General features: G+C 39.5%; 1 protein-coding gene across 4 annotated transcripts in view; it reads right to left on the reverse strand.

Annotated features, from left to right (window-relative positions):
• Window positions 1-19,666, reverse strand: part of COP1 (COP1 E3 ubiquitin ligase) — a 131,842-nt gene that overhangs the window by 84,774 nt on the left and 27,402 nt on the right. For all 4 annotated transcript variants that reach the window (XR_012776504.1, XM_075507895.1, XM_075507894.1 and 1 more), the window contains exons 8-11: window positions 18,451-18,527; window positions 13,349-13,406; window positions 9,603-9,717; window positions 5,892-6,027 (exon numbers count right to left, since the gene is read on the reverse strand). Coding sequence is in view for 3 of the 4 variants with exons in the window: in XM_075507895.1 (XP_075364010.1) it covers window positions 5,892-6,027; window positions 9,603-9,717; window positions 13,349-13,406; window positions 18,451-18,527 (386 nt within the window). In the remaining variant the exon portion in view is untranslated. The remainder of the gene's footprint in view (window positions 1-5,891; window positions 6,028-9,602; window positions 9,718-13,348; window positions 13,407-18,450; window positions 18,528-19,666) is intronic.

Consider the following 19,666-nt stretch of genomic DNA (forward strand, 5'->3'; position numbering starts at 1 on the left):
AAGGCTTGGCGGTCATTTGTCCCATAACCTACTCAGAGCAGGGGCAGCTCTTTGGTCAGAGCAGGTTGCTCAGGGCTTTCTCCAGCTAGTTCTTGAATAACTCCTGAGAATGGAGCTTGTATGACCTCTTTGGGAGGCCAGCTCCAATGCCGGACTGCCCCACACTGCAGCCAGTGATCACTACATGATATTTGCTAAGAAATGGCAACTGCTTATGTAAACAGCCCAAAGTTTCTTCAAGATATAAAAAAAAGCCATGAAGAGCAATCATTGTTTAATACCTTTGGTTTAAAAAGCCGATTCCCAAATTCATCAAAAGACTGTTCAATACTTTTAACAGACCATTTATAAGAATTCACAAAGTTTAATTTAAACTAAAAAAACCCTCATCTAATTATCTGCAGATGGAGACAGGTTTTAAGTACTAAGAGAGCTTAATGGGAAAAAGATCTTCCTACTACCAAATAGTCCAAAATTACTAGGGGGAAAAAAAAAAAAATGAGGTCCCTCTGGTGGCCATGCAATTTCCATTCATTAACTTCCCAATTTCAAGTTATTTAAGTTTTACCCCTGAAAGTGAAAGCTTATGTTGATGGAAGAACAGACTTCTCTCTCTCCAGTGTCACCACAATCACCAGAAGGTTTACTTTTCAGGTCAAGACTGGAGATACAAATAGACATGCACTTTTCTGCTTTCAAGTCCCTTTTGGTACTAGCAGTCCATCCCGGGGACTTGGAGGGCTACATTACAGAGTTGAGAGTGTCTCTGAACTCTGAATTCAGAGATCTGAACTGACATCTCTATAATCCTTCTGCTGGGTACGAGTCACATTTAGCTTCTGCTCAAAGGATCCAGACCACAATTATGTACTAGGAAATGTATCAGTTCTGCACTCCAGAGAAAAAGAAGAGAAAGTAAGGGAAAGGCTCTGTACTTTACTCCGCTCTAATTAAACAAAATCCCATTTCAGCCCCAGACAACCTCTGGTCTATGGGCCAAAACCTCATATGAAGTAAGGTAACAGAACCACAGGAGAAGCACAAACTTAAAGTAGGTTCAGGGTATTATACTTCAAGTTTCCTCAGCCACTCTGTAGTTCAAGTCTGTTTATCCAAGCATTTCTCCCTTCCTTCCAGTTGTGGGAACAGTCCAAATAAGACAGATCCATCCACAGTTTTGAGCTGCCACTTGTAAATAAGAGTCCACTGAAAAAATGATTGATTTAACAGACTAAGAAAAATTCAGCCTTCCTCATTTCTCATCTTCAAGGAGCAGCACCTACTGTACTCTGAAACACAATCCTGTGAAGGATAAACCCACTTACATTTCTTTCATTTATCTTAACCACCAAAATAGAAGCATTGCAGGTCACAAACTTAATAAAATGGCTCATCTAATCCTAGCTAGCCCATGGCGTTAAGGTGGGGGGGGGGGGGGGGCTTGTTATGGTGGACACAGAATTAAAAGGTATCTTGTTAAAGTCTGGATCTGAGAATTTACATGGACAAGTAATTGTAGTCCAAAGTAAAAAGGGGAGTAAAAAAACAGAATGGTTCAATGAATACATGGAAAACATACCCTAATGGATTTTTTCTTTTTTTAAGCTCACATTTGAAGAAAGGATTTCAGGTCACATTACTGAAAGGGTCAACACAAATAAAAATACAATCTTGAAACCGACTTAATTGTACTATTTGAATGCTAAGAGAAACATCTTCACATCTTGTTCATTACTTAGAGGCAATGAAATAATAAGCAAACAATGGGGAAAAAAAAGAATAATGGACCCCAAAGGTAAGATCCAGTTTTCGAACACCGTCTCAAGATTCACCAGATGAGTTGAGTAAGGTTTCAGCAGCCAAAAAACAAGTTGTTTCTTTCCTTCTCTGTAAATCACTACGCCTTTAGATAAATATACTTAGTCTTGGCTATCCAAAACCCTTCAGATGTCATTAAGACTTTTCAGAGAAATGGTAAACTAACCCAGAAGAATTTGAAGTCTGAGCAGATGACAAAAACCCACACCATTTGTCCCCAAACCTCAGGGCCTCTGGTAGAGACACACTCACGTTTCCACCAGACCTGGGAACCACCCAGCAGGGAGAACCAGTTTTCTGATAACCAGGTTTCAGACAGACATCTTGCTGTAGTTTTAGATTTTGGGATTTTTCTGGGATTTTTTTTTTTTTTTAAATATGAAAGACTGCCACATTATTCTCTGAAGGCCTCTGACAGTGTTAAAGCAATTTTCTACATAAATCATTGTAATGCTAACACTGCAGTTTACAGACTCATCTTTAAAAGAAAGCCTTTATTATTTACTGCCACAGCAAGCAGAGAGAAGAAAAGTTAAGCTCTGATGACTACTCTGTCTGGGGGCATAATAAACGGAAAATTTATTCCTTGGCCCAGTTCTAACAAAACTTAATATACTTGTGAAAACAGTGTGAATACTTTGTACTTAAGAGAACTGAGTGTATTAAAAAACCAGTTAGCATATTGAGGTACAAGTACATTCCCTTTGCAAGCATGCTGAAAGTCCCCCTGATGTTAAAGCAAAACTAAGCAACCAGCAGTTGCAAAGCCTTGAATGTGTTTTCACTGAAAATCCTTCTCTGTTAATCTGTTTTTCTTAAAGCAAATAAGGGAAAAAAGGTCTGAGGGTTGTAAATTTTGCTTGTGAGAATGTTTCTAAGCAAGGTAAGAAAGCTCTCCCTCACTGGGCTTATGATCACACCAGGTACACCATTCTAAATAAGACCATAAGCCCGTGACAGAAGATGCACAGCTTAGGTACCAGCCCTGCATCAGTCCCCCACTCCCTGCCCACCTCCTGCCCGCAGCCCCACGCTGCCAGCACCACAACTGACGGCTGCCACCGTGCGGATGCTGCACAGCTGCCGCAGAGCTGCCAGCCCAGCAAGGCTCAGCGCGGGTCCCTCGGGCAAGCTCCTGCAGGGCTGGAGAAACCTGGAACTGGAGAGCAGGGCATTGGCTTGTCCCTTCATCCCGAAAGGCAACTGTAGCTTTCCTAATATTGCACCAGAAGTTTTACAGTAATAAAACCTACATAGTGTTGTTTATGGTCTTATATTAGTCCTCAAGAAGTCCAGACATCCATAAATATGCTTGTGGCAAGGCACTCAGGAGAGTACTGTTGCTGCTCAGTTTCAGTTTTTTTCAGCCTGCTTATATACAGCCTTTAATTAAACTTTTCAACCCCTTACCATAAACCCAGTTATATTTCCCTTCTAAATGAACATCAAGGTTTTGCAGATAAGGAACGTATTTCCATCTTCTTCCTTTGCAAATATAAAGCTAATACATCTTAAAAACCTCTTATTTAAGCCAGCAGAGCTTTTGAAGTCCAGCACGTGAACTTCACATAGGGTTAAAGAAATGCAAAGCAAACACCCTTAAACTGCTGTTACCAACAAACAGAATATATTTTTTAAAAACCCAACTAAATTAAGTACAAGGAAGTTTAACTTCCAGTCAATTCTACTTTTCTTCTTAAATATACTTAAAATATCCCTTTAAAATGTGTTTAAAAAAATTACGATATTCCTTACTTATTAGCCTTACATTTGCTTTGTATTTAAATACATTTGTCTCAACAGCAATGGCTAAGCAGCAAGACTTACTTTTTGTCATTATTTCAGTGTTTCCTACAGCATGCCCAGGAACACCTTCAGAAGTCAGTGCAGTCGGCCAGATAATAAAACTTTTCACAGCATTTCACTCAGTTAAAAAGCTTTTTAAAGCACCCCAATAATTAATTTGGCCCATCGGTGGGTACCTAAAAGCTGCTCTATTACCTTAAGCTGCCATCACCAAGACACACCTCATTTAGCTTCACGACTCTCTCTGAACTTGAGTCTATTAATTTGGATAAAGAACAATGGTGAACAACAGAAGTGTGTTGGCCAACACATATTACATGTAAACTCTTGGTTGACAAATTCAAACTTTAAAGGAACTGTTCGGATAGCCAGAAGCTAACAAGAGTTACTGCAGCAGCACATTCAGCAGCCCCACTTTACTAAAGCACTTAAGGACATGCTCAGATGTGAACAGTCTTACTCAGCCCCCATATTAAAACCCCTAAAAACTTCCTAAATGCTTTGATAAATAAAAAGCATGAGCAGGGGAGAACACTGAGTTGGAAGCCAAGTTGTTTTTTAGTTAAATGCATTTAACTACCAATTCTAGTACTGGCTTGGAGGGAGGCCCCACAGTATCTTCATTTTAACACTAACACACATACTCTTCAAACATATATTTCACCCAAGAATTATAATGCCTTCAAAACAGGAGCGAGATTTACTGCTCTTCCAGCATTTTCTAACCAAATACCACAAAAATGCTGCTCTTGCAGAATGTCAAGGAGAAGGAAGGGCAAAGGAACAAAATCCAATCCGTGCTGAAGTTGGTAGCTGAGGAAGTTTGTCTACATTGCAGTGAGATTCCCATCTGCATTTCATTGCAGCTAGTGTGAACCCAATCAGTGCAGGTTAAATATACGTCAGATCAGTGATTATTGTGTTCTGACCTCTGTGGCTAAGTCGGACATTATACATTCCTGCTACATATTGCAGTAGTTAAGGAATCAATGCTGCTTTAAAAAAATGTGTATTCTATGCTACACATGCTTCCATTTCTTCACATAGTGCAAATTTTTTGGGGTCTTTCAACAAACATTCAAGCTGTTCTGTCACTGTCTGAATGGCCCCTTTGTAAGGCATTAAATCAAAACTCAGAAAACCCAAGCTCAATTCATTATGTCATTGTCAAGTTTCTGTCAAGACCTCAGGTATGGCCACTTTGGATCTCCTGCTCCTCATGTATAAAATAGAGATGATACTACTTTTCCTCCTTCAAAAGGTTGCTGTAACAATTTTAAAAAAAAGTTTAAATTTGTGAAATGTGCCTGTAAGAAGCTAATGGGTCCTGCATATATACCATGCAGAAAAGATCTCCCAATTAACATGTTGCATCATTTTTTCCACCACCACCAGCTCCAAACAAGCTACCACAGACTAATTAAATCCCCCAGGGTATGCTTCCACAGCTGCTGAAACCAGTTGAAGGTTAGGGCTGCTGCCAGGTCCTAGCCTCTCCCTATCCTATGTGCTCTCTTAAGCCTGATCCCTAAGGGAGCTGGTTCATGGAGCTAAACTAGAAGAAACTAATTCTGTTGAAAGACAGTCAACAGCATTTCACCAGCTTAAGTGTCCAAACTGGTCCATGGGACGCTCAGATGAGCTTCAGCACCACTGCAGAGGACATGACCATTGCACACGGCAGGGGATACAAAGCTGTTGTTGGCAAGAACAGAGCTGTCAAGTTGGCTTTACCACAACCACCTCCTCACTAGTGTTTAGCACTGTGAACAGAGCTTCCAGCACTCGAGAGTTCAAGCAATCTTATAATTGATCAATCAGATAAAAACAACTCAGCTATTTAATATTTGCCATTATGACTGGATCCACCAACAATATTTAAAAACACCATAGATTCTTAAAGCTACCAACACCAAGCAAGATGGAGGTTTCTTAAAATGCTAGAACTGCATCACTTACAATGCAACTATACTAACATGAACAGGACTGAGCCTGCAACAGGCTTTCTACTTTAACAAAACAGCTCCAGATGCTCACTGGCACCTCAAAGGCTCTGTATTCGGTCTTGACCAACACCAATGGGAAAAGGTACTACTGTGGTACTTGAGTGCCCTTGCAGATCAATGATAATCACACAAAGCTACTTTTGGGAAGCAATTGCAAAGTGTTATACATGTACAGACCATAACTTGTTTAATATGGGTTAACTCAGCCTCAGCAGCCTGTATCAGCACGAGATGCACTGTCAGAGCCACAGTGTGTCTTACCTGGATACTATGCTGGAGCCATTGTAGAGGTCACTAGCGTAAGACAGCGTTGCCAGGGGTCGGACAGAATTGTAGCGCGTGAACTTGGATAGACACTCCTGAAACTCATCCAGCTGGCTTGTGGTTCTGCTGTCATCTAGGGAGAGGCAGAAGCATTGGGGAGGACAGAAACAGAGTAAGAAGATAAACTCAACAGCAAACAAAAATAAAGATGTATGTCTTCATGTGACACTACCTCTGCTTGTTATTTGGAGAGGATTCTTGGTCAAGAACAGGTTTTCTCTCCCCTCTAGCATTCCCTGAAGGCCATATGATTTTTCGGAGTGCAAATTAAGTCTTTCCACTGCAACACGGGGTAAACCTACTGTGCTCAGAATCTGCCTAGATCACAAATACAGCTTTCCTGGTAGATAAGCTCATTTATTTTATTCAAATTCAGAGCCCATGGGCCATATAGATTATTAACAGAAAACCTTAAGACATATCAAAATGCACCATGAAGAACATGTCTAGTTTTCTACAGAGGTGAAAGTATATTCCTTTCCCCATACTTCAGTTACAATATGCCTACATTTGGTGTCAATTACATTGAAAATACTTTTAGTAAAAAATATTTGTCTTGTTACTCCAAAAGCAACAGAGCTGAGGGAGAGTTGTTTCAGGGCTGGAGAAGACAGACAAGCATGAAACCAGAAGACTCCCTGTACTATAAGTTTTGTGAAAATTGTGACCTTCAGCAGACAAGATGAAATTGAGCCAGCTTGAATAATCATAAATATTCTGTGGGAAATAGAACAGTTTACTAAAAAAGTTAAAACTAAATTGCAGTGTAGACAGCTGAAAGTCATTTCCCAATTCGTCAGAAGTTCCAATTTTTCCTCAGTATGAACAGAATTTTATGTAAACCATTTTAAAATTCAGTATTTCCTAAATAAGGAAAAATTCCTAACTTACGGCGATGCCACATGGGCAAGCCAGCCTTCCTAACACAATCATGCATCTGCAGCCAAACATTATGTAAAGCCTTCAGGCTTTGTAACAACCCCCAAAATTTGCAACAGTTCTCCCTCTCCTCCTCTAACACACTGTTTGCTTTGTCTTTTTTCACCAGTGCAACGTAAGGGAACTACACCTATGGCTGCTCTCACAGCACTAACACACAGCACCTCAGTTTACAGGTAGTCCAGTTTGCAAGTCACATTACTGCACACCTTGCCTCCTGTTAAAGCACAGCATCCACTGCAGCAGCAGAGAAACCATACACACAACTTGCTCATGCAGCCGAGATCAAATTCCATCCACTAGTTAAGTTATCCTTACCTGTTTCCTTACCAGCAGCACAAGGAAACAACAAAGCTCCACTTATTAGAAATCTTTGGAAATACTGGGGTGAAAAAATGAAAAGGTTGATCTATAAAAGCAAAATACAGCTGTGATTTCTCGTGGGAAAACACAGAGAGAATAATCACTTTCTGCACTCTGGTAATTCCTTGCCGTAAGAAATTATTATCTTGCTCTACACTTTTAAGGCATTTTGAAGTGTCCCTTATATGCTATTTAATGTTTGATAGTATAAAGGAACAGTGAAGGCTAGTAATTAGCAAGTTTAAGAGTACTAGCATATACATTACCCATGTCAGATGGATCAAAAGGGGCAAAATGAATGAAGTACTGCTCCAAATTAAAATCATCAGCACCTGACCACTACAGGAAACAGCTCAAGAAGAAGCATGTAAACATCAGTCAGTGTTTTTCAAAGACTGTTTCCTCCTTTGACACTGATAGGAACAAATAGCTGCTACTCTTCCATTTCCCTCATTTAGAGATCAAGCACACAGTCCTCCTATAATTTATTCTGTATCTGTGCCTGGAAAACTGAATGTTATTTCTCAAGATATTTTCCCCATCAAAGTGCAAGGCCTTTTCATAATTACAGTTATATTATGTCTCCACTCCCTACTAGAACAGTCATAGACACCTCTTGCAAAAAGCTTTAAATCCACATTAAATCCTATTTAAAATGTGTCAAAAAGCAGGAATGACTTAAGAAAAATAAATCAAGTATCACAGGTTATCCCTTATTTAGGAAAAAAACCTGCACTTGCAAATCCTCTGCTCTTGGTGCAGCTGACATATGAATACAAAAATATGAATACACTGCATTCATATTTATAGTTCCAATTATGAAGAAAGATGTCTTCTAGAAGGGAATGCTGGGAAGAACCCCATTTGTTATCCTTGGTTAATAAGTACTATTTTAACATAAACACAGTTAATGCATCACTAAGTTAGGACCACATGAAAACATTTCAGTGTCATCTGTGAAGTACTGTATTCTGCAAAGCACTTGTTAGCACTTCACAGGAAACTGGCTGGTCACATACAACTGGCTTCTCCGATCTTCCAGCTGCTGAAGCACCCTCTAAACGTGCATTCCTTGTTAAAATTATTTTGCTGTGCATGATGAGACCCGAGTCAGTCACTGCTCTGAAGTAGGTAGAATACGTAGACATATGTAAGAGTGAGCTCCCCTAAAACACACTGCATCCTTTAAACTTAAAGCCAATATTTTTTTTAATTAAAAAAGTAACCGAGCCTCATTTTTCTCATTTTTATTTATTTATTTTAAAGTGAATAAAACTTAAACTAAATTCATGGAGAAAAACAAGCAGGGGTTTCTGCTCCAGCCCTCTTGCTGATCTCTGTGTCCTGGGAGGTTGGTTCTTACCTTCCAAGACTACAAGTAAAGGTATTCTGCTGCAGCAACCTCTGCCTGGTTCCCTCTTGTCCCTAGGAATTTTCTCCCATCCCCTGATGGCCAGCTGGCTCTCCACTCCTCACTGCAGTCTGTCACTCATATGAGCTGCAGCTCGCAGCTTGATGCTGCAAATCTCTCGCCCGCCACAGCTTGGTGCCTGAAACTTTTTTCCCCAAAGCTTGTTTCTTCTCCAGAGGGGCCACAGAGCAACCCTCCTGGCCCTCAAAACATATTCATTTGACCCATTCATTTCTTAAGAGAATCTTGTCATGTAATTAAGAACCATCCATCCACTAGGAAACAATTACTCTAGGTGCTATCACACTGTCACTCAATTATGAATGAGGCAATCTAGGCAATTGTGAAAACAGCTTCTAATTCTACAAAACAAGCCTTAAATCTAAGGTGTGCCCCATGGGACAACAATGTTGCTGCACACTCAGCTTCTATACTCCAAGCCATTTGTTAACCAAGACTCAATCTAGACAACATAAAAGATAACCTCCAAGTGTCCTATTGCATGCTAAATATAGGGGAACTTATCAATTTATGTTTATACCTCTGTAGTAGTTCAATAGCAATGTTTTTAACTACTGTGTTTATACCACATCTAGTAGAAAGACAACCCAACCACTGCTTTCAAACATTTGTATCTTCAGAACGAGCATCAGTGAAATTGTTTATCGTGGGTTATGCCCTTCACAGTACAGGATTACAAAGCAATATGTGTGCCCCTCCAAAGTGACAGGATTAAATTTTCTAAGTTTAGCAACCTCAAAGGTTGGTCAAGAAAAGCAAAGCAGGGTGATTTGAGTAACACAAATATGTATAGCAATGTTCCCATGCAGGGAAGAAGTGACAGCTACTCTCTCAAAAGCACGCCTTCTCTGAGGACTAGGCACTGAAAGAGGTAACTGATGTCAGAAGCTGAACACCATGCAAGAGGAACTCACCCGACACACGTGTCATCCTGGTGGAAAAATAGCACTGCTCTAGGTCCTCAAAATGAGCTGTGAGCCGCTTGCGTCGTGAGGCTAGCGTGCTGTTATACCACGGCTGCTTTTTGGTCTGAATGGAGAAGAGAGAACACTTCAGAAAGGTAAAGCCAGGCTTGGGTTCCATTTCGAGAGATTTTACCAAATTATAAACAATTTACACATTATGTGTGAAAGGTTAGAAGTGTTGAGTGACAATAAATGAAGATCTTGCCACTGTCAACAGTTATTCTTAGGGTCCTCTGTTGCACCCTTTAACTTGACAAACAAGATGAGCTGCTTTTAGACAGTTCTGGTTTCCTGAACCTTTGCAAATTTACCGATTTCAGCTTCACACGCAGGACAGACAGCAGCAACCCTTGGGGAGTCACGTCTTGCCTTTATACAGATAGACGGCAGAGGCCAAAGATACCAGGCTTCCAGCTTCACAAATCAAACAGACTGTACAACAAATACTTCCTAGATCCCTGGCAGACAGCTCATTAAAAAGAGAGGGCGGCGTTTATTTTAAAGAGTTAGTTACTGAATTATTTCTTTTGAAGCAACTCAGTAACTGTCCGTAAAGCTAAGCAAATAAGGATAGAAGCAGAAGACACCATGAAGTTCAAAGGTTAATTGAAAAGAAGTCCATGAAACTCATCATTAAAGCCATTTCCCAACCTACCCAAGCAGTAATAGAGAGGCAGAAGCAGAGGACTGAAACTACATAGGTAAGCTCTTCTCCTGAAGCAAAACAGAAAATACAGTACTTCTCATTTTAATCACTAGTAAGGAAAAGGAACCAATTCCTCTACTACAAGAAGCATGAAGAGCACCTTGCTTTAGTTTATATTTAAGAAATCTCACATATCACATACTCAAAGCTAATGGGGAAATTTTAAAAGATTTGAGAACCATCAAGATCCCTAATGAACAACATCCCTGACCACATACAAGGTCTGCAATGCCACTCAATGGCACTAACAATACCCACTCCGCGTACAACTCCCCTCAATCCATGCGTGAGAACAGACTGCCCTCATTACAGCCATCAAGCAAGCCAACAAGAACAAACTAGACCCCACTCAAATTCTGTTTATACCTGTATGAACAGTAATCTAACATTTTAGGGAAAAAGCAAGCCCCAAGCAATGAAACCTCCAGACGCTGCTTCCCACACGAGGCCTCTGGCTGTACATCAGTATCATGACTCACACTTGCATGTTGACAGCACCTATGGTCTATGCAGCTTGTTTCATCTCAAAAACAACTCCAATCTCAACACACAACTAGAACACTGGAAAGTACTCCTACCTCAACACCTTTTAACTACAATTTTCTAAAACTTCACAGCTTTAAGAAACACTTAATGGAAAACTTTTATAGCATCTTCCTATTAATTTTGCACGCCAGCCTGCAAGGGCTCCAGCCTCTCTCAAGCACATCAGGAGTGATTAGGGCTCAAGACAACTTCAAACATCGAAGAGCAACCACTTCAGTCTCAAGTTAATACAAGCTGCCTGCAACATGATGAGCAATATAATCCAAGCCCAAGTCTGATCTGCCAGATGAGCCCAGTCCACACCAAGGTAGAATCAATTATGGTAAGTATTTACCTGCTGTGTGATACACCTGCTGGGTCTCCAGAAGAAGAACCCCCCAGAGCAGGTCTCAGGCTGGCACATGGTGACCCAGCTGTGTTGGGAATCAATCTGCATTAACTCATCTTCATCAGATCCTCCCCAGCTAAGCATTATAAACTGCTCATGTTTTACCAAAACATTTAAGTTTCTATGAAGCCTGCTCCCTGGCTACTTGTTAAGCAATGTTGGGAAACAGGAGGAAAAAAAAATAAGGGAAAAGAGAGAAAACATACCCAAGCAATTTTTATTCAACTGCTAAAACTACTATGGTTGTCCTAGTTGAGGACATTAGTTAGGATTGCTCTGTTATCAAGAGTGATTTTACTGTCTGAACTCCATTAGGTGCTCTGAAGAGTCCTCTAACAGCTGTGGAAAAGCTTCATAGCTACACACAAGCTCCTTAGTTCTAGCAGTAAAGAAAGGCACTGCCACTAAATACTACCTGCAGAATTCCCCAGGACCTATATGACTTGTCCATTATTTACTTCTGAAGCTCAGCTTCTGGAAGAAAACTGTCCTGTAGCCTTGTGATATATAAATTCTTCCCTAAGAACATGTTTACAAGCAATGCACAAAAGTAATTATATGGAGAAACAAAGCTATGCTGTCCATCCTAGCATAGCTTCTGCCAGCAGTGCCCAATCTATGATTTTTGCCATGACTGACAATTAGAAAAAAGCACAATTGAATTTATATTCTTAAAACTATTTTTATGGTAAAGTCTTGCTGATATTAGACTACCTTTGAATGAAGTGTTTAACTTCAAGAGTTCTCTTTCAACTCCCCATCAAAACATATATTAAACTTTAATTCAAAAATTTGCAGTAGAGAGTACATATCTTGCACTCTTGAGGACAAAAAATTGCATTTGAGGACAAAAAAGATTATTCTCAAATAAGGCTGTCATACAGAATGACTAGAAAGTCTAGGTTGTTTGTTTTGTGCACTTACCAGCAGTACAGTTATGCTGTTAATTTTGTCTTTGAAATAGAAAGAAAAGTACTGAGACAAGCAGTGTCAGTGGAGAACAAACACACAGTACTGTATCAGAGTCCTGAACATAAGATCTCCACCCACATTTCACTTGGCCTCTGAAGTGAGGTAGAGCTACAATTCTTTGTTGAAGCAAAAATCTCCCAGACCACAGTAGCAAGAACAAGCATTTTTCCACAGATTAATACAGGGAAATTCTAATTACCACTTAGTTATACAGCTACAAACCCAAAAACCTGTGTGCACACACATACATGCACATCAGCCCAAAATTCAGGTGTTTTTTCTTTATATCAGTTACTCCATCAAATAAGATCCAACAGCTCTTCTGTTAATTTACCAGTTTGAAACTGCTGTGTGCCATGGATGGTCCACCACCAGAGAGCACCAAAGGCATGAGCTGGCATATAACCAACAGTCCATCTGTCTGAATCAAAACTGTTTAACCTTTTCGAAGCTGTGAGCTGATTATCAGTGTCATCTTCCCAGCCCAGCTGAATCACTCTGAGCTGCAAGACTACAGCAGTGCTGTTTAGCATTCGGGAGGCCCTGTGGATCAGAGTTTGGAGGCTGCCTGCCAAACGGCTTCACTGTATACGCAACTTTTTACCTTCTATGTGAATTTATAATACAGTTTGTAATGCCCTAAACAAGGACAAGCTACAGAACAGCTGTATGTTTGGAGAATTAATGTTTCTTGTTTTGAAAGTCACACTTGATCCAAAGCTATTTAAGTCAATGCAAAGGGTCAGGGATTTACCTCCCTTACCAAATGCTGCCCACTTGGAAGACGAGGTGAAGAGCACAAAAATCTCCCCTCTTCCCTGGAATAGTCAGCTTTGGGAATAAAGTCAGATGTCTAAATATATTACACCAGATTTCTTTGATGGCATCAGTGTGAACACTCACAATCACGCACAGTCATTCCTACGGCTGTAGTCTTGGCTCCAGTTTCCCCACACGACCAGCTAAAAGCATTTACAAGACTCAAGTTGATTGGTACCCTAGAGATGGAGTTGTGCCTAATCTCTGCCCACCCTCCACATTCACTCTCATGTCCCCCCTGTACAGACACATGTATTACCTTACCTGAGAACTGCCACTGAAGCCTGGAGGCTGGCTATATTCCGTGGAGTCAATAATACTACTGCAAAACCAAAAGAAATAAGGCTGCTTAAATCACTGTACAACCACCCTTTATCATTTTTAACCTGTTTGCTATTCCCCACTTTACGTCCTGCAGCATACTTGCCTTTAAAATTCATTTTACAGACAGGGAACACAAGGTTATTTTTTGTTTGGGGGTTTGGGAGGGATTTTTTTTTTTTTTTTAAATACAGGGATCTCCTAGAGCAGAATGCTGTCATACACAATTATGTGTAGTGCAATCTAACAATTTCTAATTAGAATGCAAAAGCATATCTTTTGTATGAAATATGCAGGATAAGACATTCTGAAAATAACATGCTACCATCGGTTTTCAGTTCCTTTCAAAAAAAGAGAAGTTTAATGCCGTGGCATTTGAAACAGCACTGTGAAGAGAAAAGCTAGAGAAATCAGCTTCAGACACTAGTATTCCAGACATCTCTGAAGACACACAAAACAGACACAGGTAATGAAATACAGAAATAAACTAAAAAAATACTGACAGCCAGGATTACTATTATTGGAAAATGCTACACCATATATAGCTACATAGTATCTATAATGACACAACATACCTTAAATCACTGTTTTCAAAGCATAGCATATATATGCAAACTCAAGAGATTTAACTTTCAAAACTGCAAATGGATCTACTGATATAAGCAGAAAACAGGTGGTTCAGTATTCTTGCACATATGGGCAAAATATTTAGCTCTCAATAAAACACCAGAGCCATATGAAAGCACCCTTATCACTCAAAAAATTAAAACACTTTTAGGACAAGTAAAGGTTAGTACACAAGAACACCATTTTATTAATTACAGAGAACACATTACAGACATCACCATGATTTGTTTCTAAAAGTCTTTATAACTCACTTGCTTCTGCTATCATTTGGCTTGGACAGAAAAGAAACTATCTGGGTTCATTATTCTTAGTCTTACTTATGAGGTAACCTTAGATTTAAGCATCACTTGGGAAAGCTTAAGGTTTCTTTAAAAAGCTGCCAGAACATGGCTATAAGTCCTGGTTTTGTAAAAGATGATTGTACCTATTGATGTTTATGTAACAGCTGCCAGAACTGATGCATAGACTTGACATTCTTCGTCATAAAACAAGTGGTTTGGCTGAAATGCTGGGTCAGGGTACCTGTAAGTCTGGAAGGATGAAACAGTGGTAGTAGTGCTTAAATATTTCTGAATCTTTTAGAGCTCCCCTGGAGGTGGAGGGAAGTAGAAACAGAAGATGAGAGACAATTTTAAAGTCTCATTAGTGGTTAACTTGTAAGGTGAGATTGATTGGGCTTCTGTTACAGGCAAGACAAAAGCTGCAACCAAGAAAATCTGAGGGATAAAAATCATTATTTGCTGCAAGCTATTGCAAAGGAGAAAACAGCAGAGCTGTTTCAGGCATGGTCAGGGACAATGAACTTTAAATTAGAATGTGGCCACACGAAATAATGAAACACGTACAGCAGATCCTGCCAGGAACAGCATGAATAAGACGCTCGGCTGAAAAGCAATGAAAAAGTCCTTCAGCTCTGAAGCAGGTATAGTGGCAATTAACAGCAAAACACACAGAATTATAGCATCTGGTCTCGTTTTGCTGCAGGTTGTCTGGTGATGTAAAGCCTTCAAAAGTGCAGATGTCATCTCCCTAACCAGAATACAAATTCAAAAGTAATTTCTGTGCGGTGCCTGTAGCTGAGTTAACTGACATATGCTTGAATGTTTTTCCTCTTAAAAATAGGAAGCAAATAATCAGAAAATTACAAAAGTTCCCTCCAAATTCTTTTTAAAAGCTGTAACATTAGGTTCAATTAGGAAATTCAGCTACACTAACACAACATACTTAAAAACCTGGAACAACAACAACAAAAACACAGCAACCTGCAGACTATAAATCCCATTTGTTATTCCCTTGCAGGGGTGGGAGGGGATAATTAGAAGAAATGGAGGGGAAGGAGATCAGGATTTCAATAACCGAATCAGAGTTACCAGGCAACTAATTTTTAGATCAGAATCTTTCCCCAGATACTCCTTTTAGAGTGATAGTTTGTTATTTGGTAATACTGCCTGAATATGTAGTCACAGAGAAGTTGCTTATTTGTATCTCCTGTTTGCACCATTTACTGGTAGCAAAAATAGCATGCACGCCTGTTCAGAGAAACCCTACACAGAACTATTTGTTCTTTTCCCTTATTCTTCCCCTCTTGTTCTCTATTAGTATACAAGCCCAGCAATCTGCAATGATGTAAACAAGTGCTGTGCTATTACCCAATTTAATATTTCATCATACCCTGTACAAGCATAAGAGAAAACACGTGTTTCTTGAAGCCAAGAATGTATTGAACTCGATAGCCATACTTGGTTTTTTGCTAGAGAACTTACAAAAGAAGGTGGGGGAGGCATATTAATTTCACATTTTGAAGATGTTAAGTGTGTGTGGGGGAAGCTACAAACAATGAAAAGAAACAGAGAATTAATGAAGCAAGCCTGTGATTTAGAGGAAGTAGATGAATAAGGGCAAGTCACTAGAGAACAGATAAACCAAATTCCAAAGAACTATTTTCTTGAACTTTAAATTCAAAGGCTAAAGAGATTTTCTTCATCTCAGCATGGGTCTATGATAACCTTGTACTAATTTATAAGACACATAAGTAAAATTTTATACAATTGTATTTCATTAGCAGGGTGTTAAGCACATTAACAATTTAAATATACCATTTTAATCCACTGATAAGTTAAAAAGTCTCTGCAAGTTTAATAACATTTTAACTTGGAAGTGAAACCATCTCAAACTATATTTGTATTTCATTCTTACTGGTTCACAGCATCTTTAAAATGCACTTTGGAGACTAAATATTTCAGTTAGAGCTGAAAAAAAAAATCAGCATATTTTAAAGCTCCTATCAGTTGTTCTGCAGCATTCTTTCCAAGGAGGAGTCAAAGTTACAGTTCTTGAGATACTCTCCAAAATGTACATTTAATGTTGAAAACAAAACAAATTTCAAGTGGTAGACTTTTCTGGAATCTGAGTTCTGGCAATTCAAACCAATTCAATTACTTGAATTACACAAAACTGTAAGAATAGGGCAGGGGACCAAAGTTACAAGAGTCCAGCAACAATCAATGCCTGTTTGGACACTACCTTCATATACTATTTTCTCTTTGACCACTTAAGACTACCTCTTAATGCAAGAATGTCATTGAGAAACAGAAAAGGGGTCTTCTCAAGCCAAGAGAAAAAGGCAACCCCACATACCCTAGAAAACCTCAGAACATCCTATTGCATCACACCCCTTGCATGTTGTACCAAAAGCTTAAAGCATAGCCAAGATGGAACCAGACAAGCATAAGAAGATCAAGCAAGAAAGAGCCCATTGTCTCTGCACCCACCATAGTCTAACCCACCGCCATCTCCCAGCAGACCTCAGGTTAAGCACATCCATCCAAAGCCACTAAAATATTTTGGACTCTTATATCTTCAAAAGCAAGAACTGAGAATGATTGACCCTAGGACATGAAATAAACAGGCATAAAGGAATAATAAGAAACTCTCAGTAGACTGAAACCAGTGTAGGCCTCACACAGCAGATTATTTTTTTTCCCCAACTCTTTCACCAAAACTCCAGGGCTTTAAGTGTTATGCCAGCTTTCAACAGATAAAAAAAGTTATTTGGGAGCTTGTTTGTTAGTTTGGCTAAAGTAATAGAGATACATTTCCTCTCATAAGTACAGTCTTCTGTTAAAAAAGAAAGGTTTCTAGGCCTGAAGGCGTTCAACATGTAACAAATTCAGCTCAACTAGTGCTCAAGTTTTCCCCAAGCAGCAGTACCATGAAGGAAACAATAAGCAATCTATTTAATAGCCAATAACGAAAACTAGTAGAACCTGACAAGAATCTCATCAGCTTCACAAAACTGCTGCTTGGCAAAACAGCAATAACCCACATCAAAAACACACCTGCATGCAAAAATCAGGCAAGCAGTGAAAGGCGGAATAACACTGTTCCCATCCATCTTGGCCATATTCCTGTCCTTTCCCTTAGGGCCAACCAGAGCTTCATAGAAATATGAGAGATTCTGGTCTCTGTGTCCAGAAATAGCATTCTGGTAAGAATTCCCAGCCAGTATTGCTAGGCACCTTACTAGAGCACTATATCTAAATCTCTGTAGGGGAGGAAATCTGATCATTTTTTCTCTCTTACTTCTGCACTATTAGGTCTAGAGCTGCTAATTACAGAAAAGGCACCAGTACAATTTTATAATGTTAGTCAACAGTTTAGAGAGCTCTATTAGGAAAATACACTGGGGAGAGGTAGGAGAGATGTTCATTTAATAACATAACTTGGCCCTGTGAAATCAGAGCTTTCTTACAACCAAAACCCACTGCTATAGAGAAGTAAAGCACTTCAAACCCTGGCACATGCAACTTGGACACAAAAAGCATCTGCAATTTTATCATCAAGAAACCAGACTATGCAATATTCCAGACAAAAATCCACATTGAAAATATGTTATTATGTTATTTTGTGTGGCCACATTTCATTAAATCAAAACAGACAGCAGATAAACAGAATCAATAGGCTGTATATTTTAAATTTTGATCCTGTGAGCCTATACCTTTAGCCATTCACACTGAGTGTGAAGCCAGAGGACACAAATATCGTCCAAAATTAAGATCTTTCATATGCCAAGCAGAACTGCCTAATGTTCAGAAAAGGTAGCATGTATTAACAGTAATATTTCATACCATAGCAAAGGCTTATGACTCAAGTTAACTAATCCACACTACATTTAAAACCATCAGCTTTCCACAGCATCTGGTTTAGAGTAGACTTTTCATCCAACTGCAGACTCAGATGGCTTTTTCTTCACTGCTTTGTTCACAGAAAGTTTATACCAATCAGAAACAGAACAGGAAAATATTGTACGGCACTCAAACTAGTTTTACTTGTGTTTTGGGCACGGCACAGAGAGGACTAGCAAGTACAGTGCAATATGTACAGCTTGAAATCCAAGTTCTAAGTTACAAGCTCCATACCTGTGTGAAGGTGAGGGAGCCTCGAACTGTGGCACCGTACTGTCCTCACTGACTGGGGAGTACAAACCACTCATTTCCTGAAATGGAAAGCCATGTTACAGCAAAGCTGACAAAACACGAATAGTAGGCACCATCTAATATAAGGTGTTCACATAGTAATGTTTTGTTTTTCCAAGCAGATAACCAAATGTATCTACATTTATTCAACTCTCACCTAGAAGTCTTTACTATACCTGAGGAAACATTGATTTCCTTCAATTTTTTTTTTTTCAGTTATCATTCCAACTGGGTTTCAGAAATCCTACAACTGCAGTGCTTTTTGCCCCAAAAGAGGCAGTTCTGGAGTTTATACTTCAAAAATCAATGCATTTGATTACCATCCAATTGTCTCTAACCCAGCACTTCCCTTAAACATGGCAGAACAAGCAAGCTATAACTGCATTTGAGATATGTGCAAACTTATCTAATAGCCTTTGCATCTGGAAAGTAATGCTGGATATGGGTCATGGCAAGAACAGCCACAAGATGACAGGGCATAGGTAGTATCATGCCCCAGACTTAAAAGAGGATCTATCAGTCTTCTGTGGGGCAAGTGTGCATAAAACAAGTGGGGCAAACTTTGCACATAAACTTGGCTTTGTCACTGCCAGACTACATCACTGCTGTGTACTCAGTATGAGACTGTACCTTTCATCTGTTTGAGAAATGGAAGCTATGCAGGATGCTGCAGCTCATTAGTTAGGGGCGCAAAGTGTTCCAGGACAAAATTACCGGTGCTTTTCAAACTCCCACTAGGTGCCCATTAATTGTTAGGTAGAGAGTAGGATATTTGTGATGAGAGAGATCCCAGGCTTTAGAGGTCAGAACCAAGGTCACTGTCACACACCAGATACGTACCTCAGCTGCAGTCCACTGAAGTGCCTGATTAAAGAGCAGAAAAGCAGGTAGCTAGATATTCTTTGATGGATCCTGCAGCTTTGGGAATAGGTTCTCCAAGATCTGAAGACCTATTTTACCAGTCTCAAGGAAACATGCTAGGTGTATTTATTTCCCAAGAGCTGAGAAACATTTAGGGAAATAGTAGATAACAGCATTTTTCAGACCTAAGTTACCATTTACATAGCTATCAGCTGAAGGGAAGTTCCTGCAGTTGTCAGTTCTATTTATATTTTGATAATTCATCAGCATGCGTATAAATTGGAAGTGAAATCTAAAA

This window comes from Mycteria americana, chromosome 7 (genome assembly GCF_035582795.1).
Source record: "Mycteria americana isolate JAX WOST 10 ecotype Jacksonville Zoo and Gardens chromosome 7, USCA_MyAme_1.0, whole genome shotgun sequence".
Lineage (NCBI taxonomy): Eukaryota > Metazoa > Chordata > Aves > Ciconiiformes > Ciconiidae > Mycteria > Mycteria americana.